General features: G+C 38.9%; 1 protein-coding gene across 1 annotated transcript; it reads right to left on the bottom strand.

Moving 5' to 3' along the window:
* Positions 1-1,969: 1,969 nt before the first annotated feature.
* glud1b (glutamate dehydrogenase 1b) lies at positions 1,970-21,108 on the bottom strand. The gene is made up of 13 exons (XM_040038966.1): positions 20,528-21,108; positions 14,470-14,550; positions 14,198-14,253; positions 13,796-13,859; positions 12,197-12,291; positions 9,413-9,592; positions 7,543-7,680; positions 7,303-7,440; positions 7,105-7,185; positions 6,022-6,145; positions 5,100-5,191; positions 4,808-4,870; positions 1,970-3,441 (listed from the first exon to the last, which is right to left on the bottom strand). The coding sequence occupies exons 1-13, from the start codon at positions 20,922-20,924 to the stop codon at positions 3,322-3,324; spliced, it is 1,629 nt and encodes a 542-aa protein (XP_039894900.1). The 5' UTR covers positions 20,925-21,108; the 3' UTR covers positions 1,970-3,321.
* Between the last annotated feature and the right edge of the window lie 4,754 nt (positions 21,109-25,862).

Genomic DNA, 25,862 nt, shown 5'->3' with positions numbered 1-25,862 from the left:
TTTTTCTATGCCCACCCTGCGTTCATCTCATATCAGTCCTGGGGCAGAGCCCTCATCATGCCACCTGCTCAGTTCACCTATTCTTGATCCCCAAGCAATCAGGAGACATATTTTAGGTAAGCATCATCTTCTCTCCTTTGTCATTTCATCAGCTAACCTCGCGTTGATAACAGTTCTCCTTGTTTCATGCTCGTTAAAATCTCGTGTTTACTTGATCTACTCTGCGCTTCTAGTTGCTCCTGGACCCTGGTCTCCACGGCAATGTCCCCGTTTATCACGCACACTTCACTGCTCATGGTTGCATCATTCATCACTTCAACTTACTCACTCACCACTCTAGGAGCTCAGCTGGGCGTTCACCTCCCCCAGAGCAGTTTACACTCCACACACCAAGACCAGTCTAGCGTCCCCTGCATCATCTCTAACCTCCTTCCTCCCACAGTTTTGTCTAGTTCACCTTTACACCAGGAATCCCGCCTTTGTGTTGCCATTAATTCCTGTGTTTAAGCAAATAAATCTAGTTGAAATCTCATCACTTTCCCCTCTGCTTGAATCGGCTTTTGGGTCGTAGTTCTCACATTAGCCTCCAGGCTCCCGTGACACTGAGTGTTCAGAAACATCATCACACATATTATCTAATGGTTTTTCTTTATTTTCACGACTATTTACATTGTTTATTCTCACTGAAAGCATCAAAATACGAGTGAACACACTGAATTATGTAGTAAACATAAAAAGTGTGAAATAATTCAAAACATGTTTTAGATTTTAGATTCTTCAAAATTGTCACCCTTGTTTTGCACACTCGTGGAATTCTCTCGATGAATTTAATGAGGTATTCACCTGAAATGGTTTTCCAACAGTCTTGATGGAGTTCCCAGAGATGCCGAGCACTTGTTGGTCCTTTTGCCTTCACCTTGTTTTCCCATCTCATCCCAAACCATCTCGACTGGGTTTAGGTTAGGTGATTGTGGAGGCCAGGCTATCTGGCGCAGCACTCCATCACTTTCCTTCTTGGTCAAATAGCCCTTGCACAGCCTGCAGGTGTGTTTGGGGTCATTGTCCTGTTGAAAAATAAATGATGGTCCAACTAAATGCAAACTGGATGGCATGTTGCTGCAAGATGCTGTGGTAGCCATGCTTGCTCAGTGTGTCTTCCAACACACCATAACACCTCCTCCTCCATGCTTCACAGTGTGAACTAGGCATGTAGAGATCATTTGTTCATCTTTTCTGCATTGCACAAAGACACAGCAGGTGGAACCAAAGACCTCAAATTTGAACTTATCAGACCAAAGATTTCCACTGATTTAATGTCCATTCATTGTGTTTCTTGGTCTCACCTGCTTTTTACTTGTCCTTAGTAGTGGTTTCTTAGCAGCTATTTGACCATAAAAGGCAATTCCCACAGTTCAAAGTTTTTGCAATTTTCCAGACTAACTGACCTTCAGTTTTTAAAGTAATAATGGACTCTGGTTCTTGTCATATGAATTTTAACAGTTATCAGCTGTGTACCAACCTGACTTCTACACAACACAACTAATGGTCCCAATCCCATTAGGAAGGCAAGAAATTCCACAACTGAACCCTGACAAGGCACATCTGTGAAGTGAAAACCATTTCAGGAGACTACACGAAGCACACTGAGAGAAGGCCAAATGGTGGCTTTGAGGGATCTCAAAGTGGGTTTGCTACATAATTCCATACGTCTTGCTTCATATATTTGATGGCTTCAGTATGAATCCACAATGTAGAAAGTAGTAATAAATAAAAAGACATTAGATGAGAAGGTCCAAACTTTTGACTGGTAGTGTACATATAAAAGGTAGCTTCGTGTAGGCTGTAACTAAATTAACAACATTCAAGTTTAATATTATATATAAGTTCAACATATATAGATATATAATATGTTGACACTAGGAACTTTTTTTTTTTTTTTTTTTAAATCAAGAGCAGGGACTTCAGGGAGTAGTTACAACAGGGATGGACATATACCATTTATTTATTTGTTTTTATTAACCCAACAGGGTGGCTGTGGAGCAAGTTGTCATGTAACTGAGAGGTTGGTGGTTCAATCCCTGGGCAAGATACTGAAGGCTTAGTTCCTCCCAACAGATCCGATGGAATGTATATGAATTATTAAAAACGATTTTAAAAAAACCGACTGTCCGTGAATAAGGCTTGTACTATAAAGCACCATGAGCGTTCAAACATAGAAAGTGCTATATAAGTATTAGTCTGCTTACCAACTCTTTAAAAACAATTCCAAAGAAAAAAATAATTTAATAGGAAATGTTTAAATAACTTTCCTCAAGCCTGTTTTTTTTCCCAGTAATACTGCTGATACCTCCTTCAGGTCTTATTAACAACTTTTATAAAGTTGCAGGAAAAACACCAGATGTTACAGGATGAGCTCACCAGAAAATAAACACTGATAACACATTTCTGTATCTGAACATTTTTATGGTTTCCCCAAAAAAAAAAAAAATGAGTACAGTAAAAATAAAAATTTCCTCCAAAAAATGCTGCAGTACTGATAAACTGGACGGTTAAACTGAAGAATACTCAGGCAGGGATTGGCCGATCACAGTGACACCTCGGCCCATCCCTGCTCTTCTCTCTTGGCCAGTGGAAGAGTCGGGAAGAAGCTGCATTTACGATGAAACAACAGGAAAGGGAGGAAAATAAAGGGGAACGGGAACATGAAAACACAACTATGAAGAACACTGAATCTCTGTTGTGAAGTCTAAAACTTGGCAAAACCATCACTAACTTTTTACACCTTAAGAGTGACAAGACATACTCAAGGGTAATAAAATTACTTTTTTCTCTTATTCACATGAAGTTAAATCTAAATCCCTTTGAGTTAACATTAGACTGAAGTGGCCGTGTCCCTTTTAGAGCGGACCTCCTCCTAAAAATAAGGCATCTGTAGTGCTATCAACTGAAACAACTGCAACAGGAGGGTCACACATGCATTCAGCGATCACAAACACAGAGCTAAGAACGTGGCTGCCATACAGCTGAATTATAAACACTTGTATGACGGCTGGGGGATTCTCTGTCTGTAACCTCAGGCAAAAAACAAGAACAGGACAATATTTAAAAAGAGTTTCAGAGATATAATGGCAGCACAAAGATCATGAAATAACTACGAGGCAAGCCACTGCGTCGCTGCATGTGTGTGTGAAAGGAGCCAAGGAGCAGCGGTAAACAGTGATATGTTCTGAAGGCTGTTTTAGAGGTGGAGAAAGGCAGGAGAGGGGATTCAACAGCAGAAGGGTGGAGGAAGGGAGACTAGTGTGGACCATGGTCAGCCATTTATGTGAAGGTGAGCCCAGCCTCGTTGTAGACCTTGAAGACCTTCTCGATGGCGTTCACATAGGCAGCTGTCCGAAGGTCCAGACCGAGGTTGTACTTGCTCGCTGTGCGCATGATTTGCTACAAAAGAAGATGATGACACAGGTTATACATGCTACACCACCAAGTTCAACATTTCAATGGATGCAGTTTCCTGGTTTAACCTGGTCAGTCAGACATTTAACGTTTAAATAGTGAAAAGTAAAAGGACGTCTTTCAGGACAATATAAAAACTTTAACTATCCTCTTCTTTTCTCAGTCCCTTCCCATCTCCTCCATCAAGAGACTGCATCTCTTGCTTAGGGGTCTAAATGGGTCCACATCAGGGTTGAAACCGGGTTAGATGTTAACCTTTAAAGGTAAACATTTATCAGATGTCCACATCATAGCAAGCTGCTGTTTTGTTTTTATGTTTTGTTTGCTTTTTTAAAAACAGGAACTGGCTGGCATATATTTGGTTGAGAAAAACTAAATCTACTGTGTTTACACATCCAGCAAAGGAGTGTTCAAAGTCTTTTCAGTGAGTTTATGCTAGATGGGTAACAGCAGTTCCAACAGTTTAGCCTTGACAGTAACAGTTGAAAAAGTTGAACTAATAACAGAGACTAGGTCGATAGACTGCATGTAATAGTTCCTTAAGATTCTGTCACTGGAGGAATCAGAACAGGCTAGAGTAAGTTGAAGGAAATATAGGAAAGAGTTTATACAGTGTTCAAACTAGTACCTTCATAGAAAGGACTACAAAGCAAATGAGTTTAGACTTTATCCCATCAAAGTCTAATAAAACAGAACGAATATCAAATCAACGTTTAGCACACACTGTTATAAAATTTTGTTCCTGGAGGATCATCTGAACGTCGGCACTTTCCTTCCTAACATTGTTACCTCACAGTATAAAGTTCTCTGAGATGACTGTAAAATAAATAAAAGTGTCATCTCACTGGTTACGAAACATGGACTGGAGCACCATAACCACATTTACACCTGCCTCTCCATCACTTTGTTTAGTGCATGCTTTCCGTCTCACATACCCACAGCCCATTTAAAAAAAAAATAAGGAGAAAACTCAGAGCCACAACGAGAACAAAACATCCACACAGACAGAAAGCTCCTCGTTTGAACCCCCAACATTTCTTCTGTGAATCGACACACAAACTGCTGCACCACCACCCCATCCTGGAGCTCCATTTCAGAAAGCAGGAAATGTGAGAGCTGTGGTTTAAGCACTGATGTCCAATTGACCATAAAACAAGCAAACCATAATTATGTTGTGTGTGTTGTTAAACAGGACTTAATGACACCTAACAGGCGCCTGCTTACAAGTGGAAGCATTGTGCCTGATATTTTGTCTACCTGAACCAGTTTTTCAAGGTGCAATTACAGTGATAAGAAGAAGTAAAAAATGTTTGAGAACCACACCTCTGACCTTTCCTGCATGATCACTTACCCGAGCAGATCTCTCCATAGTGTAGGCCAATCCAGAGTGAACAATGTCCTTCTCTGAGGCACCCTGTAAAGGACGATTATGTGTTAACCCCACATCAGGCTGAGCGGGACACAATAGTAAAATAGTTCTTGGATTATTAATCAGTTGACAAAGAATAAACATTAGCTGGCCTGATCGCATTTATTGATTAGAATCAGTTTCATATGGAAGGAAATTCATCACACTGGTACGTGTGGTACTTTTACAACATTTAAACAAGAAATGCATGTGTATGACAGCAGCTGTTACTTACAGCAACTCTGGCCTGGAAGTCAGCAGTAGGTACGATGGGAATGGGTCCTCCCTGCTTGCCAAACTTCCTCTCTAAACTTTCCTGAACAGACACTAAAGGAGAAAACAGTAAAACAAAAACACAAATTAATCACAAATACTACAAATAGCAGTGATAACGTGTCTGATTCATTGAGCGTATCATATAATTGGCTGTATGAGAGTGCCAATCAGAAAGTACATGAAGAAAGCAAAAGAGCGACACCAGAAGATGGGTGACCACAGAGTCAGTTGATTTTAAAAAAGGTAAGAAATTTAAGCATTTCTTCTCTAAATTCTTGCTGGCTACACGGTTTCACTCATTTTCTGTTTCTTTTGTTCTTTTTTTTTTGTTGCCCAACAGCAGCAAAAGATACTGCTTGTTTTAAAGAAGCTTATCTATGAGAGCCGTCAGAATGTTGTAACTCAGAATGTTGTAAGTTGTTACTGTTGGGGGAAAGCAGCCTACCCTGGAACCACAAGAAATCAAATCGAGGACAAACTACATCTTAACCACGATGTAAAGGTGTTGTGTTTGTATATCCTAGCGGAAAGATTTTGATTCAAGATTTTAAAAAAAATTTAAAAAATTAAAAAAATTTAAAAAAAAGGTACACAGGATGATTGTAAAGCATTTGAAGAAATTTTTCAGTCTATAAAACCTATTTACTACTCCAGAGAGGAATAAAAACTATAGAGATCTAATTCTGATCTGAATAAAATGTTTTGGGTCACACGCATGCACACACACAAAGAACTTGTACGAGTGATTTATTACGTTTGTTTGTGTTTTATCATTATTTTTCATTCCGATTTGCAGCACATCTCTAACGAATAAAAGCTGTCAGACAATATAAATACAATCTGTGTCCAGACAAAAGCATGAACTGCAGGTTTGTACTCACTGAGGAGGTGGTAGTTTGAGTCCCTCTCATATTTGAAGGTTAGTCTTCCATAGCTGACATGGTTGAGATTCTTGAGCCACTCGAAATAAGATACCGTCACACCGCCAGCATTCAAGTACATGTCCTGCAAGTAGAAACAGTCTTCACTTCTCTGTATGGATAAGTGCACAGATGAAAAGGTCCTCTGTGTGGAAAATATGACTTTTAAAAATCTGATTATATATGTTAAAGGAGAAATTATTTAACAAGCACATATCGAAATTGTATTTTAAAGCAAGTACTAGAAACAACACTTAGTAATACATTCCATCATATTTCTAGTTAGAATTTATATTTACAAATGCATGTTTTCAGTCCCAGTCCATTTGAACATGAGGAAAATATTTTAAATTACAAAGAGTTTAACCCTCAGCAAATTAATGTGTTTTATCGAAACTGTACGAGTGTGCTTTGATTAACCGTATTTGATGGATAGATGCTGGAAACACAAGAAATTCACCCAATAAACTGTTATTGGTTCCGCTTTGTTTCTTGTGAGCTGAGCTCAGAAGGATGGGACTTCATGTCTTATTAACCAAGTCCTAACCAATTCAAATCTCAGACAAAAACATAATTACAAGAATATGTTTAAATAATAAAATAATATGCTATACTAATCTAGATCTGGCTTTTTGTATAAATTTGAAGATTTCATTTGCTGTGCTTTGCCCCTTTTTTCTAGAAAAATGTTTTTTGAGAATGTGAACTGCTGAATGAGCAGAGCAGATTTTCCTGTTTATTTTTGCTTTTAGACTGTTTATTTCTTGTTACTGTTAAAAAAAAAAAAAAAAAATGAAATGAAAAGATCAGCATGAAAATAAAATGAAATCGATGCTTTTATTCTGTGAACAAAACCTTGTTTAACCTGTCATGCCTAAATCTATTCTACAGTTCAGCTTAATTAAGTCTGAATGTGTATGAATGTGCAATGTGTGCACATGTATTGTCATTCAGGGAATCAAAACACACAAAAAAGAATTCACTTTAAACAAACCATAAAACTAGCTTGTATTTCCCTGTGTGTTTGGTGGTGTGTGTGCTTACAGGAATAACCATGACGTTGTTTTCCAGGAAGATTTTATCAGCACCTGGGGTGGTGGGACCATTGGCACCCTCAGCAATGATCTGACAAAAATAAACACATATACTTAACCACTACCTGAACTGCTCAACCTTAATCATTTTAATCAAACTGACAGTTTAAAAATCACAGCAGCTTTTGTAATCAGACAAAGAGTTTACCTTGGCCTTGATCTTCGGAGCATTGTTACGTGTGAGCTGCTTTTCTCCAGCTGCAGGAATCAGGATGTGGCAGTCCGCTTCCAAAATGTTCCCCTCATAGGGTTTGGCTCCTGGGAAACCCACGATGGTGCCATGTTGCTGTACAGATGGATGTTTCAGTGGAGAATGAATAAGTACAATTTCAAAAAAAAAAATAATTAAGAAACGACAGAAATGAGGGGAAGACAGCAGTGCTGATACCAGTTTATAATCCTCCAGCTGTTTGGGGTCGATACCATCTGGGTTGTAGATGGCTCCATCAATCTCTCCAATGCCCACACACTTGGCCCCAAACCTGTGCAGGTACCTCATTGAGTGGAGACCCACATTACCAAAGCCCTGTGAAAGTCACAGCACATAGTTACAAATAATTATTCCCCTTCTCAATCAACAAACGAAATGATGTTTATTTTTATAAGCTACATACTCTGCTGCCACCATGTGGCCAGATGAGGTTAAGAAGAAAAAAAAAATCATCAAATCATTATTTCATTTGACTATGGATGGGTGACAGCAGTACAGTATATATATGAGATTTGAAATTTCTCTATGCATTCATCTGCACACACTACAAAACAGAACAAAAATGTGAAAAAAAAAAAAATATATATATATATATATATTACTAAAACCAGATGCAGCAAGGAAAAGAAAGATAATTAAACACTAATAACCAAGATTCTGTATATCCAACTCCAGAAATTGGGATGTAGAAAGAAGATGACATTGTGTATATAAGTTATAGATAAACCCCAAAGCACAAGTCTCATAGTTTTAAAGCAACAACAAAGTCAATATCGCTAATATCGTTGCTGATATCACCTTTTGGCCACTAACAGAGCTGTTGGATAAAGACAAGAAGAGAGACAACTTTACAAATGATTTAAAAAAAAAAAAAAAAAAAAAAAAAAAAAAGAGAGAAAAAAAAAAAAAAGAAAGGAAAAGTGAGTAAATATATACCCCTGCTTTCATCTTAATACCACATTAAAGATCTGCTCTGTCCTTTCTCACTAATAAATCTCTAAGAAAATGTAATCTCAGCGCAGCACAGAGTAATCCCCAAACACAGACACGGATTAGCTTTTTGAACATCCACATCATGAATCAGCTGTCGTCACAGCTTCTTCACCTCCTCACCCTATCATCCCTCACTTTAAACCCACTCAGCAGTAATCATCAGCCTTCAAAATCTTTGTTTCTTTACAGTCACTGAATCTGAACTATCTGCCACTTTACAAATCTCAGTGAAGCCAGGACATTAAACTTCAAACATAATCTCAAGCAAATACAAGAAGATCCTCAAAAAAAAAAAAAAAAAAAAAAAATCTGAAATCTGCAAGTCTTGCAGCTAGCTTCACAGAGATGGTTAACTAAATGAAATGGATGTAAACACACAGAGCTATTGATCGAGAGTATCAGACTGCACTGCTGTCATGAAGAGGGGAAATTACAGAAAGTATTCTAAGAAAACAGCAGACACCACTGCCGAGGGCTTTCCTGCTTAGTTTGCGTCAGTGACACGTGAGGAGCTGCCATGTGACTACTGGAAATGAAACTGCTAAGCAAAATGCTGCTCTTTGACTTTTTATCTCTGCAGGCACACTTCTGCTTTCACACGGTTACAGTTAAAATCAGCACAGCTTTAAAGAAAAGACAAGTTCCTTTTAATCAACACTGCAAATGATTGCAATACTGCATTTCATTGATGAGTTTTCATGCTTGATTCTAAAACATATTAGTTTAAACTCAAACTGTTTTTCACAAAACCAGCTGGAACTTGAGCAGCAGAGCAGCCCAGTTTCTTTAACTGGTTCCTCTCGATGAATCATCCTTTTCCATAAACAAAGAAGGGAAAACTTGAGCTCGCTGCTGCCTGTGCGGTATGAGGAGATCAGGCAAAAAACAGATGGCATGCCTCTGATTGAGGCACAGCTTTAAAACCCCTCATCATGACTTCAAATGAGAACTTAAGTCCTGTGACTATCAGGGAGAAAACAGCCGCACAAGAGTCTGCATCACTGAAATCATTCTTCTTTGTTTCTCTTATCAAAGTGTACATGCGTCTGTGTACCTGGATAACAAAGGTCTTGTCCTGGAAGCCAGGAGTGAGGCCCAGCATGCTCATGTAAGAAGCCTCATTAATGAAGTTCTCAATGCCATGGAAAACTCCACGACCAGTGGCTGAGATACGCCCGTGGATTCCTCCTTGACTGATGGGTTTTCCTGTCACACATGCATGTGCGTTGATGTCCTGTAAGGAGAAAAAAAAAGAAAAAAAGAAATCAGACCACAGCTTAAAACACTACTATGTACACAGCATCTTTGCACACAGATTATTGAAACCTCAGTTGGGCAGTGTTGGAAGAGAAACCGACAAACACAAAAACTTCCAGCATTATAATGAATAATGTAAACCAAAGAAACCAAGATTTTTTTTAATGAATCAGGTATCTGGTATGTGCCACATACAACCTTATTTAATCAGTAAGTAGGCTAGACCATTACAAGAATTTGCAATAATTTATGCTTAACAAAAAACACCTTGTAGTATTTAAAAAAAAAAAAAAAAAAAAAAAAAAAACCACAACTAACAATATTTTAAATGTTTATGATTCAAAACACTTGCCTAGATTCAACTATATAATTCCACAAATTTAGACAAACTCTTTAAAGCTGGCACCACCAAAAATGAGCAACCATGCATGAGTAATTTTTTTCACTGCAAAGTTCAGACAAAGCCATCCAGTAGGCCAAATGTTTTGCCAAGCCAGAGCCAGTCTCCAGTGACCATGTCATAAAATGTCATGTGTGGCCCAGGTACCATGACACGTACTACACGTACTACCCAAGCTCCTCTTCCCTCAGATACCCAGAGTAGGAATTTGTGACCTACTCCATGGGGGTATCTGGAGCAGAGGTCACATGACTGTGTGAGGCGACCAGAGAGAAGAGTGGAACAGGACCAACACAGTTTTTAAATCATTGATATTCACACATGAATGAGCCAGAAGTGGTGACTGCTGGATATTGACCTTAACTGGAACATAGCACCCATCTCATGAATGTGAGCCAAAAAAAATGACTACAACACAACCAGCAGGCCAATTTGGTAACGCTGGCATTACAACCTTTGTAGGGAATCTCCCAGTGTGAACTGGATCCATTTGTTTATAAACTAAACACTGATTACATTTAATTATCAGCATTCATTCTTGCACATCCTTTCTTAATTTATGAACATGCATAGCGTGCATCTGTATTATGTACCTGGCTATATTGTTTCATGTTTTTTGCACTTCTCTCAGATCCTGATCTCAATGACACAAACTGTTTTAAGAGTTTAATAATAACAAGAACAACAACAACAATAATTTAAAGTAGAAATATGTCTGTTACATGGTTTAAATCCTTAAGGTCTCAGTGTTTCTGGAACACCACTGTGTTCATCAGTGTTGCTTGTCTCTTACCAACCAAGTATTAATAGGAAAAAATAAATGTCAAGAATAGACTGAGATATTACTTTTGTGTTTGCTTTTTGGATGTCTGAGGTTGTCCTTGAAAGGCATGGATACAAGAGTGTGCACCTAGGAGTGTTCCTGTGGTCAAAATGGCCTGCCATGTTGTGGTTAGTTGTAGATGTTTGCTGTGTGCCATAGTTGTGAGCTTTTTGTTTATTTGTTCGCTTTGTTTGTTTGTCGATTTAAAAATGAAAATAAATCTTATTTAAAAAAAAAATAGACTGAGATGTGTACTATTAAGCAAGATTAATGGGATAGCAAGAAATGTCAGTTTTCTGTGTCATAAAAGTGTTTTGTTTGTTTTTTTAACTTGGCAAATCCCTATGGTGACTCATGTGCAGCACATAACCTGGTCTGCAGCAGGCTGCGCTCAAACTTTCGACTGAAAGCGCCATGTTTTTTTTCGAATTCTTTTATTTAAAACAATTTTTCCAGTGCAATAATTGTTGGAGGAATACATTTTATATGTGCGAGTTGTATCTCACTGCTGCCAAGTCTCTCTTCCACAGCTGAAATATTTCAGCTATTCTTGACACAGATTAGAAAAATCGATCAGGCCATCACCAAGAATGCCTTCTCAATTATCAAAGTTCGTTCTACTTACTTGTAATAAGTGGCATTCATGAAAAGGCATATAATGCGTGAAATGCTCCTTTTCATGTGAGCATGCACAAAAGTGAGAAGCCCAGCTTATGTCATTAACTAATAACAGCAGTTATTAACTTGTCTGTCATCTGTGGGGGGATTTTCGATCCAGCTAATGCGCAGAGAGCCTGACTGTGTTGAACCTCCTTGGCAGTACAGCCCTCAGGATTATGCAATCAACACTGTTAATAATTTGAAATGGATTATATTTTTTAACTTTGAAACAATAAGGTGTTGTAAGCAGAGAGAGGGTAAAAGATATGAGTAATATTATGGTCTTTTCTTGCTGCTAATAAGTAAAATATCAGTCAACAGAGTTCTCTGACAATTATAGTTTTTAGATCAAACCAGTTGTAAACAACACATGATTGCATGTGAAACAATAAACATGGGTAAATATTTTCCATGTTTAATCAAATAAGCCTTGTTTGACAGACTGAGATAGCGCAATGATTAGCTGATAACACGAACAGAGGCCTCAGTCTGAAAAGACCCTTTTAAGACATGAGGAATGCTTCTGTGGTCAGCTGGAAAGGGCGAGGCAGGAAACCACTGTTCATGGTTTATGTATGACTCACTCCTTGTTTTTTTAACTTAGCCCATTTTAAAATTTGTGCCAAAACTGCAGCCAAGTCAGACAGACTGGCTATGCCGTCTACAAAATAATATATCCATTAAGTCTGAGAACTTACAGTATGTGCAATAGTGTTCGCATACGTGTCGGCAATCCAGGACATTTCCCTCTCGCCTGTGCTCATGTCAGGAGCAGGGACATCGATGCCAGGTCCTGTTGAGCAAAGACAGGAAGGAAAGGAAAGGGGGGGGGAGAGAGAGAGAGAGAGAGAGAAGAGAAGGAGAGAGAGAGAGGAGGGAGAGAAGAGAGAGAGAGAGAGAGAGAGAGAGGAGAGAGAGAGAAGAGAGAGAGAGAGAGAGAGAGAGAGAGAGAGAGTGGAAAGAGAGTTTAAAAAAGAAAAAAGAAAAAGAGTATAATATCACAAACTCTGAGCACCAGGCTTCATGTCCTTGTGTGACATAACCATGTGCCTCAAAGGGCCTCAAGATGTGAAAACAGCAGCAAGCATGCAGACAGAAAATAACTGAATCTGTCCACTGACAGATAGACAGACAAGTGCTGTAGGCAGATGGTGGGTACCTTTTTACCTCCAAGCTCCACAAGCAGCAACTATTGTTGACTAACAGACAGCGTCATATCCCTCAGTAGTAAAGTAAACACATTATGAACATTTTAAATGCATCCAGGTAAGGGTGAATAAACAGGTGTTATAAGGGCCCATTAACCCATGGAACCAGTGAACAAGTTTTCTGTGACTTTGCTCAACATACTAAACACATCTATGCTAGCTTCCTGGAGAAAGTAAATGAAATTACCATTTTATTCTCTGTGAGGTTGAGTTAAAAAAAAAAAAATTATTCTGCCAAATGACCAAGTAGTGACAAATATGCATACTTGTTCCCTTGTTTTGACCTTTTTTTAAAAAAAATAATAATAATCTTAGGTTCTTTAATGTGATCTTAAAAGGCTGATTTTGTCAAAAAGTTGTCCATCAGCTAAACTGGAACGACCTGTGCCAAACAAGAACAATTATGTACCCTCAAGAAACTAACCCAGTATTCTTTCCCAATATACTGTAATTAAGCAGAACATTTTATGTCAATTTGTACTTCCAAACTAAATGAGTTACTTTGCAGATTCTGATTAATAATACATAACCAAAGTTATGATTTACTATTAAAGTATACCTGGCAATATACCCAGCAGTATGTGAAGTTTATGAGCCCAAAAATTAGCCTCAACTTTGCCACCTACTGCCAAGCTTAGTATTTAAAGTATAAATCTAGAAAAAAAAAAATCAATAAGACGGATTTTGAAATATATTAGTTTTACTTTTGTGACTTTTGATACTTTAGCACCCAAGTTTCAATTTTTAAAATGCCAACTTTTACTCTGTAGGTTATCCCTATGTACTTTAACTTAAGAAAAATATCAGTGTACCTGCATCTTGTCCTGACTATATACTGTAAATATGCATTAGCTAATTTTTTTATGATTTTTTGGCTTCTCCACCTTTATAAATATCAGAACTGAGTTTCCTTAACCATTATTAGTTGTCTGCCCTTTTACTTGACACAGACACACTCTGAAGGACCCCAACCTGAATAAACACCATTAGAAGACTGGAAATGTTTACCTTCATGGGTGCAAGTATTTACCTCTCACTTCTAAAGCCCATTAAACAGTTAAAACAACCAACCACACACTAGAAACTCACCAATGAAGCCCTTCTTGGCCAGCTCAATCGTGAATCTCCTGGTAATCTTCTCCAGCTCATTGTCCTGCAACAAAGTGTGGTTACATTACTTCCAGAAAACTAAACAGTTCATATAAACAAATTCCTATCAGATGTTAAGAAAGATGCGTAAGGCATCTGTGAGGCTTTGTGAGGGTTTTCTCTTCAGTTGACTATAAGCTTAGATGAACAGTTGATGACCTTTAAATAAATGACAGTGCCCTATAATTAAGCAATCAAAGACAACAACAAAAAAAAAGAAAAAAGAAAAAGGCTTGTCTCCTTTACCACCTCAAGTTTATTGAGTGATTGATCTCTTATGTTGTTGTTGTTACGAGGGTTTTATTAATTATGTGAGAATAGGCTTGCAATCAGAAGGCTTACAGAGTAATTCTTAGTATTGATCTTGACTCCAGCTTTGGCTCCCCCAAATGGCACATCTGGAAGATAATAATACAGCTTTATAACCGCAAGAACATGCATACATTACTTTACAAATACACATGAAGACATACAAGATAGAAGAAGGAAAAAAAGAAAACTTTTTTTTGGCATTTCCACATAAGTACCAACCTCCTGTACAGTATTAATATGTGTGCAGAGTTCAGGGATGACCTTCTGTAGACTTTGTGGAAGGCTAAGACTTTAATGCTTACCAACAACAGCACATTTGTAGGTCATCAGAGATGCCAGGGCTTTCACCTCGTCCACAGACACATCTGTACTGTAGCGGATACCTGAGGGAAACACACACAGAGGGAACAATTTGTAACAGGGCCTGTATAGAAAAGCTGAAAATAAAGATCTCAATGGTTTTCCATGCACAAAATGTAACCTTCCCCCATATTTTCCATGTTTTTATTAGCTCATTAATCAGTTCAAGTGTGTTATATATTGATAGAAGATTGTATATTCAGTCTGTAACCTGGATAAGTCCTTGACTTCAGTCAAACAATCACCTTTCCTTACAAAGGTTTTTCACTGAACTGCCCTTCAAGTATCTGTCTCCCAGCCATAATAATGAATTCTCTGAATTCTCTAAATACTAAGGGAAGGCACTTCAGCGTTTCCTTGATTATTTTCTTTAGCAGAGGATACGTTGGACCTTTTTTTCCCCAAAGAAAGGGAGATCATGCCATCTTCACAGTAAAGCACCAAAAAAAAAACCAAACAAACAAAACAAACAAAAAGTCCCGACACATAATTAATACGTTAGTTAAGATTGAATTTGCCATTGCATGGCATGACTTGCTGTTTTGAAGCTTCAGTGGTAGGCTATTAAAGGCAGGGATGAAATTACTCTGCTGCAATAAAATATATTTCTTATCAAGCTGTTGCCATATGTGAAGACTGTAAAACAGCTAACAAGTAAGATTATGAGCTACATTAAAATGACAAGTGAATTTAGGGGTTACCATTTTCCATTAGTTATATTGCCAGCTTTTATAACCATCTTTAATTAAGAGACTTCACAAAATTAGAAGTGGACTGGATCACATCTCAAGCATGAAGTGATAATGAGTGGACATGGACAGTATGGGCAACTAATCTCAACGCGATACCCATTTTATTTCACTTTATAGGGCATCCATTCCCCGTCTAAAACCACAGCCTTGGTGGGCATGAAGTCATATTGCTCACTGGTATTTTATTTTACTTTTTTTTTTTTTTTTAACATGACCTCCATGAAACAACACGATAACAACAAGTTGGTGAAGGTATTTATAATGCACTTTTTATATTCCATTATCAGGACATTGCACTTTCACCACAGCAGCATCAGACCAATAACATCCACTGTCATATCATGAAGCAGCCAGAGTATTCTTGGTCTTAAAGTGTCTCCCCTGTCTGTAGAGGTTAGCAACATCAAAAGAAAATGAATAACAGAAGGACTGTGAAAAACCAGACTAATAATGACTACAGAAGACCACATGAATGGGGTCAAAGATCGCCAAGTGTGTACGGCAGTCAGGGCAACATTAAAGGGTGGGTGGAGACCAAATGAACCAATCGTAGCCCCCCATTGTGACCCCAGCCCTTCAGCTGGAGTCATACCTTCCTGTTTTCTGGCGTTTACTAGCGTCACCGCAGCAACATGTGCAGCATTACATGAGATCATATAGCATGTCACGCTACCCCCGTCTCATTGGCACAGTGTGTGTGCGCACACGAGTTAGATGGCAATACCAAAAATAGTGCAGGGTCCAGGGTTAGCTTACACACACAAACCCAAGGACGAAGCGCACAAAGAGGAGACGGCAGCATGTTTTGTGTGTGCATATCTAGCTATGCTTGTTCAACTGAATACTGAAAACTAGAGCACAAGTAAAAGCCCCTCCTACTATGGAATCATCTTACACAGAGGCCCTCCAGCACAGACAAACACCACCAAAGCAGTTTTAGCCAGAGTCAAAAGGGAACTCACTAGCATTTTAAGATTTCTCTTAACCAGGTTTGTTCATTTTTGCTTAACAGAGGTTCTAAAATGTCAGGAAAATGCATACATTTCTGCCATATAAAGGCATCATATTCTCATTTTCTTTAGAGTGCATTTGTTACATACATAACAAATCCCACCAAATAATCATTAGGAAGCAGGAAACATCCTCCACTTCACTGGATTACGGAATTTTATCCGTACATACTAGTATTTTCATTACTGCAGTTAGAGCTTCTGCTTTCTTTTCTGTTCTGGCAATACTGCATTAAACTATAGTGAATGGAAAAAGGAGGTACTAAAAACATTTAAAAACAAAGCTCTGTGTTTCAGAGCATTGCCCCTGCTCTTATTTTCCATTCATCCAAAGATCAGCTGAATTACCACAGCCAGCAAAGGACAATTGTATGTTTACTGATCAAATTAAAAAAAGGAGGGGAAAAAAAAGCCTGACTACCAAACCATCCCCCATCCAACCATCTTTTCCCCACCCAACCAACAGAGACCCACAGCAACAAGTACCAAAACAGACTGTAAACACATTCCTCTAAAATGGGTGGGCAGATTTTTGAGTTTTCTCTCAAAGTTAAACTTCCTTCAGCACTCAAACTAATGGCTCTCTCTTGTCCAAACAAAAGTGCCAATTATCTAACATTAGATTTTTTTTTTTAAATGTTATTTTTAGACTGCAAAATTCTTTGCCATAAATATATTTAAATAGTACTATAACCTGTACATTGGAATTCTTTTTTAAAACCAGGTTCTTTTCTGTCTCAAACTGGGGAGAAACTGCACGTGTTTACATCATTAGTTCCCATACAGTGGAGATAAAGAGTTGGTGTTTCTTGATTTAATAAATGCATTTCCATGTTACTTTATTTGTTGACTGTATTATAACTAAGAAAACTACTATTTATGGTGTTAAAAGCTCGGCTAATTATTTTTCAATTTTTCCTCAAGAAATATTAACAGACTTGAAATGATAAGGGACACACTTATTAACTTTCAGTCCTTCAAACATCAGGACACTGAATAGACCCATTTAAAGGAATTTGGACAGCTGTAAGCAGATATTTTTATCAAGGTGTAATTCACAAGTCTTTTAGTGTTTGAAGTGTAAATTTGTCAGAGAAAGCCTCTGATTAGGAACGGAGGACTGTGACACCGTTTTGTGTTGTTAAATGTGCATTTTAATGAAACTGGTTCTACTTAATGTCTACAAGTTTTTATGCAGTATCAGATGTCCTCTGTATCTCCATTTTTTTCACAGTGTTGCACAGTTCACATGTGACAACAGTGACATGAAATAACCTACAAATGTATTACACTTCTGCACAAAAAAGGAGAACAATGGGAATCACTATGCAGACTATACAAAATTTCAGTAGCCTTCTTCAGTTTTGCATGCACAGTCACACAGACAACACTTCTTGCATTCACATATCCAGTTAAAGGCAGTGTGGTCCAGCCTGGCAGCTGTCAGTCTATGTGGCTCTCAAAAGGGGGAAGATGAGCACAACATGCACACTCAGACAGCCTTTGCACTTTGTAGTTTGATCTGAATACAGCAAAAGCTTCATACACTACATCAATGATTAAGCCATTGAAAGATAACAACTTCAAACCATATTCAGACCATTATCCATGGGACTGTCATGAAGGACCAATGCTTCAAGCTATTTCAAATCTGTAACAACTGCATATGACGGCTAAACCAATATAAGATCATAAACTGGGCCTGATAAGAAATAAGTTTAAATGATGTACTTTATTCTACTCATTTCATTTTTACTGGCTCAAAATGATAATTTCTGGACATTAGAAAATTAAATATGTGTTTTATACTGAAGTTAATTAAACCCCACTTAAAAAACAGACAGGTGGGTTTCCCTTGTTAAAAACCCAGAACCAACCCAGTGGTAGGCCTTTAATAGCGTACCACTAAAAAGTGGGGAGACGCCCAGGCCCCTTTTTTGATATGCTGGGTGTAGAAATCACTCTTCTTCTCTTGAAAGTGAAACTAGGTGGTTGTTGCTTTGTGGTCATCAAAGTGCCAAATATCCATTTTAAAAACTCAGCAGCAATACCACTTCCCAAACTCATTTACTCCAAATTCCACAACTTTTGCTGTGAGCAACTTCATGTATCAACTGTTCTTTTGCTGTATACATCTGCCAACCAAAAGAAAAAATGCAGCTAACCAAGTTACAGCTCAGCTGTAGGGGGCTGTTGCCATTAAACGTTTATAAGCTGTCACTACCATGTACCTCTTGTCAGTGGTACATGGAGACTTTCTAATATGCCTGAAAGGTGTAGTTGAATAGAAATAAATTGTTCCTACATAAAACTGCTCACAATAACATCTGTATATTTTATTTTGATTAGTCATGTCATTATATTTGGGAAGAGATATTGCAGTTTTCATTTATTTATTCTTTTAAATGGGACAGTTTGGTCGACAGGCAAATGCCATTTATTTCCACTCTTCGATTTTATGATACCTACAAAACTGGGTAACACACCAAATAAAGAAAAACCAAAAAAAATAAATAAATACATCTGATTTTGTGTCAGTTACACATTTTTATTACTACTATTGCAACTACACAAAAAGTAATGAATAAGATTTAAATTTACTATATTACTAAATATCAAAGGGTGTAACTGTGTAATTTGAGTAGTTAAACAAGTAGTCGCAAGTAGCAAATAGTTAAACAGATTGGTTTCTTGTGTAGTGCAAACCACAATCAGCTAATTTGTAGGTGTTAATTATCTGGTTGGTTCTGTGGCTGCAAAAGTGCCTTACTGCAACAGTATATAATGAGAGATTAACGATATCTCACATGGATGAATAAAGTTTGTCTTACACAAAATTAAATACAAGTTGGCCTTGTCCACAAAAGACTAGAGATAGATCAATAGATGAATAAATATACTTTACACACATTCACGTGTACGCCTTTGTGGTGAACTGTGCCCTGTTACTGTTACTGTAACTATAAGCTATTAGTCCAGCATGATCATGGCTTTAGATTTTCAGGAATAATGCTACTGTGAAGGGCAGTTCATGCAAGACTGTTCTGATTTGTCTTTGGATCGGGGAGATACTCGTGATGCTGGACAAGCTTATTGATTTTGAACGTCCCTATATTGCTTCTGAGTGCTGGTTACTGCCTGGACAGGCAGTAGTGCTATAAATTCATAAATGGGTTATATTACCGTTAAGTGGTTTGTCGGGTGGGTGGTGGTGGGTGAAACATATTTCATGTGGGTGCCACACTGGCTCATCTAGGCAGATAGTTTACCAACCTTTTTTTTTTAACCAATTCTTTTGTACAGGGCTCAGTGGCAACATGCAATGACCATGTCTTGAACAGAAATAGGTCTCCCCTACGATGGGGCTGTGTTCACTACATTAAGCAGCTGCCGTGGAAAGGTTTCACAGTGTCATTACCAGGCTAGTGTCTCTCCACACCACTGAAACTTGCCCTTTGTCTGGTCAGCAAATGAAATGCATGTCTTCTTTCTTCAGCGAATACCTCTTCTCTATAACACCCTCCCCCATCTGTCACACTGACAAATAGGATGCCTAGAAACACAGCCACCCCCTCCTAAATTTTAATGCCTCATCTTTTCTTATATACATTGAAACCTTCTGTTCACAGTTTACCCAGGGTGAGTCGCAACAGTAGCCGATTGAGGCTTCTGGTTTTGAACCTTGAACTATATACTCAAGAGCAAATGCAATAGTATACCATGTTTTTGCAGTAGTTTTAGGTGGATCTTAATGTAGACTTTGTCCTGTTTTCCTGTGTTTTGTGCTGCACATGGGGAGATGTCAGCATAAAATTATGTATGACACCTCATGCCAGTAGGTCTGTTTTCTCCATAACATTTAGAGTGAGACTGTGCTTTAACTCTTGATCAAACCACAGGCTGACAAACTTAGTATGCATGCATAACTACCTTAAAAATTGAAGTTTTTTAAGACTGGACAAAGTATGGGTAACTGCTAGTTTGCAAGCTAACCAACTAGAGCAGATACAGGTGAGGAGGAAGGTCACTGTTGTTGTGACACATAATAAACAAACATAGGAAACATGATGCTAATTTAGCAGTAAAACGTCTAAGGTTCAATTACTGGAGTAATTCGTGTTTTTAGTTTATTTTATGCTTTTTCAAAGCAAGCTAGCATTGCTGCTAAATAGTGCTAAAAAGCTGGCTAAAGCTAGCTATCAAACGGGTTGGTGGAGGTGGTTTGGCTCAGTTCTTACCCCCTTTGCACGGTGTCCTGTGCTGGCTGTGTTGGGCGCGGTAGCCCTCCACCACCTCCCACTCTCCGTTATCCCTCTTGATGGGGAAAGACACGCTCAGGACGTGATTACAGGGCTTGATGATGCGCAGGATGCCCCGCACACGGTTCCGCTTCTGCTCTGGGCTCTCCCTAGTCTTCAGATCCTCCACCAGCTTGTCCTCTACGATAGCGGCCCCGCGGTCGAAGAAACCCTCGACCATCCTGAAGAAGTTAGGGTCGTCGGGCTGGTTTGCTGCGTCGGCATAGCGACGGACCCTCATCAGGGAAGAGGACGCCGGGAGAGCGGAATCCACGCACCCCGAGGCCAGGGCACTACCCGCAGAGCGGCTCAGCAGCTCCCCGAAATACCGATACATGACTGAAACTAGCTAACCGTGTGAACAAACTAAAGAAAAGGGAACTAAACAACAACAAGGACAATGGGGGTGACGACAGGAAAAGGGGTTAGAATGAGAGACACAAAAGCTCTTCACCGTGTCCCGTCCTCTGGCCGAGTGGGAAATGGCATGTCGTGTCAGTTTGCTTTAAAAGGCAGCGCGAGCCGACCACACCAACTGAGGCTCTCCCAGACGCACGCGGAAGAGGAGGGCCTACATGGGTACGCGCAATTGCCAAACCGTTAAGAGTGCGCGCTCCCGGGTTTGAACCGTTGTTTTATATTTCCAGTGAAAAGAAAAGGTCCGGGCACAAATAACAATAACCGGCACGAGCCTCCTCTTTCTCTCTTGAGTAATCAGGCATATAGATCGGTGCAAAATTATATCTAATATAAAACATAAACTGGTTTTCATCAGGATAATGTCATATTCAGTGCTGTCAGAAACTATTCTGCCGCTGCTTAATTTCTTTCTTGAAGTTAAAGACAGTGTTTATGATTCAGCAATAAGAAAGAGAGTGGGGAGAGTTAGCATCCATGGGAGAATTCCAATGAGAAAGCTACCATTGACCAAAATAAACACAATCTGTCAAATGCCAGACGAGGGATTCTTGGCATCCTGATGATCCCCAGAACGATAGGGAAAATGTTCTGTCGAATGTCGAGAAAAAAGTTAAACTTTTTTGGAAGGTTTCAAGGGCAGCATTTCATGAAAGAACATATAGGCTGTCAACCATGGTGGTGGTAGTGTAATGGGGTGGGGCTGCTTTGCTGCTTTATGAGCTGGAAAACTTGCTGTTAATGGAACCATGAATTCTGCCCTTTCCTAGAAGGAGAACGGCCAGTCTGAAGCTCAAGTGCATTTGGGTTGTAACTGGTTATCTCAAACACTTTATTGCAGTTCTTGCTGCTGAGGATGGCACAACCAGTTATTAGGTGTACAGGGTAATTAGTTTTTCCACATAGAGCCAGCTACAGTAGGTTTGGGTGGCTTTTTTGCTTCACAAATGAAATCATCCTATAAAAACAGCGTTTGTATTTACACTGTTTATCTTTGTCTATTTTTTAATGATGTAAAACATGTAAGTGTGACAAATATGCAAAAACCTGAGAAATCAGGAAGACCTACCAACACCTACACACTTTTGCTCCTCTTCTCTTCCTCTTTTTTAAAATTTCCATCTATCTAAGGATCTCAACATTTCCTCCTCCTTTTCCTAGTTCAATAACACTGTATTCTTCTCAGTCATCATCAAACCTTCTTGTGTGACATTTCAAGTGCTCTAGTGTAGAGCCTCCAAGCAGCTGTTTAGTTTGCTTATGCCTCAGGCCGGTGCTGGATAAACCATACAAAGAAAACCAAATGTTGTATAAAACTACAGCAGCTGAGCGTGTGTTTTAAGGAGCGGCACTGACTCTTCCATCCTGGTTTCTTCTGATTGGTAAAAGGCATCTACTTCTGCCTGGGAATCTCAGCAGCCTTATGTATTACTCAGGGGATGTATTTAACATGGTAAGAGACCACAAAGAGTGAGCAGTAAGACTGGAAATCAGTTCTAAAGTGATGTCTTGATACCGATTATTATGTGTATATTATTATGTTATTAAATGAATTGGAGTATTATTATAGAATGACTAGTACAGATATTTTAAAATGTTTACATGTATTTAATTATGTTTTTGGTTTTTTTGCTATCACAGTTCTCCCAGATTTTTCTGCTGCGGCTGATTTAGAAGAGATACAACTAAACTGCACCAGTCTGCAACTGTTTATCTTACACAAAGATCAGTGCTGGGGTTATAGTATTTGTGTAACGGCAAAAAATCTTTTCCAAAAATCACTGATAACAGCAAGTTTGTCCACAGCCTGTCCTGCATGCATTTCAACATATTTCTGAACCTGGTTATAGGACTTTCAGCCATGGTTACCTTCAAAATGTTACAATGTAGTGATTATAAGTGCAAAATTACAATTGAATCAAATCTTATATATTGAAAAAAAAAAACCCAAAACAATTTGTAACAAACCCTGAAAGGTTGTAGAAGACAAAGACTGACAGCACTGTTAGAATCAAAAAATATTACAACAGTATATGAATATGTCATAAATGACCCCACCACTCCACTTTAAGGTTAAGAAGAACGCAGAATTAAATATTTCTGTCAGGAACGATTCAGATACGAAGGCTGCAGAGATTTAAAGATCTGAAATGCCATATTGCAACTCCATTAGTTTCTGTAGTAAATTCATGTTAGGCTGGAGGAAGCTGTAATATTTGAAGCCCATTTAGGTAACAAGTAAACAAGTTTATTTCTTGTTTATGGTTCAAATTATGAATGAGTCTTTGTTGTTTGTTTGTTTTTCTTCCCTTCTAAGTAAAACCTCAAGACATTAATCTTGACAGCAAGCTTGCAGCTACACGACGAGCACCAGCCTGGTCATTCATTAGCTTTTGTTCAGGGGCCACAGTGATATAGTTTTGTACTTTGTGGTTTGATCAAAGGATCTCTCTGCCTCGTCTGCTGTCATCAGCAGTTCCTTGATCTGCTGGGCGAGCGACACGCAGCCATGAGAGAAGCGAGAGGGTGAGTCAGACGCGAGATATTCAAAAGGCCCATTGTGCCTGAATCAGTCATTAACCTCAGTCACAGGCATCAATAATTAATGAGGGAAGTGATCTGGTCATTTCCAGTTTGTGACAGTTAGCACAAATAATTATTGTCAGATTCAGTTGAATAATGTGAAAAAGAAACTAAAGCCAATTTATCACTTCTGTTTGTTTTCATATTTAGCATGCTTTCATTTCAGAGTAAGAAATAATACAAAACAGAGTGAAAGTCTGGCTCACTAGGTTTAACAGGTGGCCAGTATGTCATAATGCCATATTGCAAAGGCAATATGGCATTATGACATATTGCAAAGGCAATAGCCTTTGTTTAAATCAAAAACATAAACATGTTTAAATAGCCTGGTTAAAATTTCCCCCCTTTTTCTCTCTCACCAGCTTTCCTGTCTTCTCACCGCTCTTGTCTCACAACAAATGCTGAAAGCCCAAGAAATATATAAAGAAAGAACATAAAGCAAAGCTAAGGTTTATAGATATGGCCTAATTCGTGCCACCAGACATTAAATGCGATGCATCCACACCTTGCCCTCCCTTGACAAAGCTATAATAGGACTCCTGGTTCATGTTGTCCTCTTGCTCGACTAGAAGTCAGCATAAGCCCATGTTTAGTGGCACTAAATTGCTGGAGGACCACCAGCAATTTAGTTATTAATCTTGACCAAAGAGGTAGAGCAACATTGCAAACTGAGACATTCAGGTGAGATTCACCAGCGTGCTGAGAATAAAAGCATAAAATTTGCAGTTTTGACAGCAAATGATTGGTTTTTGACAGTTTCAACACTGGATTTCAAGAGCTGATACAGGAAAAAAAACTAAACTAAAACCTAATAATATAGCACCTGTAGACCTAGCAGTTTTGTTGATACGCCGTCGTCCCTACAAATGTCATTCTACAAGCAAAACGCCCACCTTTTATTTGTGATCTGTCTATGCATGAATGCTGTTCCTGCAAGTTTATCTGTGCAGCTGTTTGTGGTTAAAGTCATAATTTTGGGAACTTGTGGTTTGCACATGTGTGAATGACATTAGGTTGCAAATTCATCACGAATCCCTCCGGGATCCCCAGGTACATGTTTGTCTCCTCCGAGGACTTGAATTCTCCTCTTAATCCCATCCCCCACATAAAATGCTCCAATCTTCTCCATTTTCCACCATTTATTCATATTTTACCATGTGCTTAGTCCTTAAATGTGTAAGTTAATGTAATGCACTCAGATTTATACTGCTTATCTAATCTTATGACCACTCAGACGTGTCAAATTTTAACCATTCAGCACTCTGTTACATACTTACTAGGGGTGCAACGATATTCGTATCGATATTGAACCGTTCGATACAGTGCTTTTGGTTCGGTACGCATATGTATCGAACAATACAACATTTGTAATTTATTTCATCAACTTTCCTTCTGACGATGCTGTCTGTGTTGAGCGCTCAGTGAATCTGCGTTCGACTACTCCGCCTAGGCTGCACTGTCGAGCGCAGATCCACTGAGCGCTCAACACAGACAGCATAGTCAGAAGGAAGCGTGCAGGGCAAGCTAGCAAGACAGAAGTTAAGCTCTCCTTGCAACATGGACCTCTCCCACCCTCATTCAGATCTGGCGTTTGGAATTATTTTGGTTTTCATGTGACGTATGACCCTGAAGGTAAGCGAGTCATGGACTAAAGTAAAACAGTATGTTGGATGTGCCATGCAATGCTCAATTACATGGGTGGGAACTAGTGTGTTAGCGCAGTTAGCTCGTTAACGTGTTGGCCGTCTAGCCCCATGCACGGGGCGATCGGCGGTAGCTCGTTAACGGAGATTTGCCGTGTTGTGGCGTTAAGGTCATTTCAACGAGATTAACCTGAAAGCACTAGTGGGAACACAACGAATATGACTGCACATTTACGCCGACATCATCCTAGTGCAAAGACAAAAACAACAAGCATGCTACTAACTTTAGCCGAGTCATTTAGACAGCTGTTAGCACATGATTCTCCTTATGCTGCTGAGAATATAGCCCAGAAGAAGCGGATAGTATAGCTTTTATTTTGGAAAGAGCCATTTCTCTGTAATAAACTCTCTTTTCCAAAGATGAGTGATTCCTCAATCAGATACAGGGCTTGCAATATCGCTAGCCCGACGTCCCGGAGCTAGCGATTTTTTCAGTCGGGCTACCAAAATCTATCTCTGCCCTGCCCGTCGGGCTATCGTAGGAAGGAAAAATATATGTCAATGCTTTTGCATTCTTTCAGAAATGTAGCTGGGTAATTATGTCATTGGCATCGGTGAGCCACTGTCAATAT

Source organism: Simochromis diagramma, unplaced genomic scaffold (genome assembly GCF_900408965.1).
Source record: "Simochromis diagramma unplaced genomic scaffold, fSimDia1.1 OVJJ01000402.1, whole genome shotgun sequence".
Lineage (NCBI taxonomy): Eukaryota > Metazoa > Chordata > Actinopteri > Cichliformes > Cichlidae > Simochromis > Simochromis diagramma.
The sequence above is the reverse complement of the archived record's forward strand: the minus strand, read 5'-3'. Positions and strand labels throughout refer to the sequence as shown.

Excerpts from the sequence above, each read along its gene's own strand:
- glud1b (XM_040038966.1), bottom strand. The coding sequence starts at position 20,924 with ATGTATCGGTATTTCGGGGAGCTGCTGAGCCGCTCTGCGGGTAGTGCC. Across the intron at positions 7,441-7,542 it reads AGCTGGAGGATTATAAACTG|CAACATGGCACCATCGTGGG; the intron begins GTATCAGCACTG and ends CCATCTGTACAG. Across the intron at positions 6,146-7,104 it reads ACAACGTCATGGTTATTCCT|GACATGTACTTGAATGCTGG; the intron begins GTAAGCACACAC and ends TTCTACTTGCAG.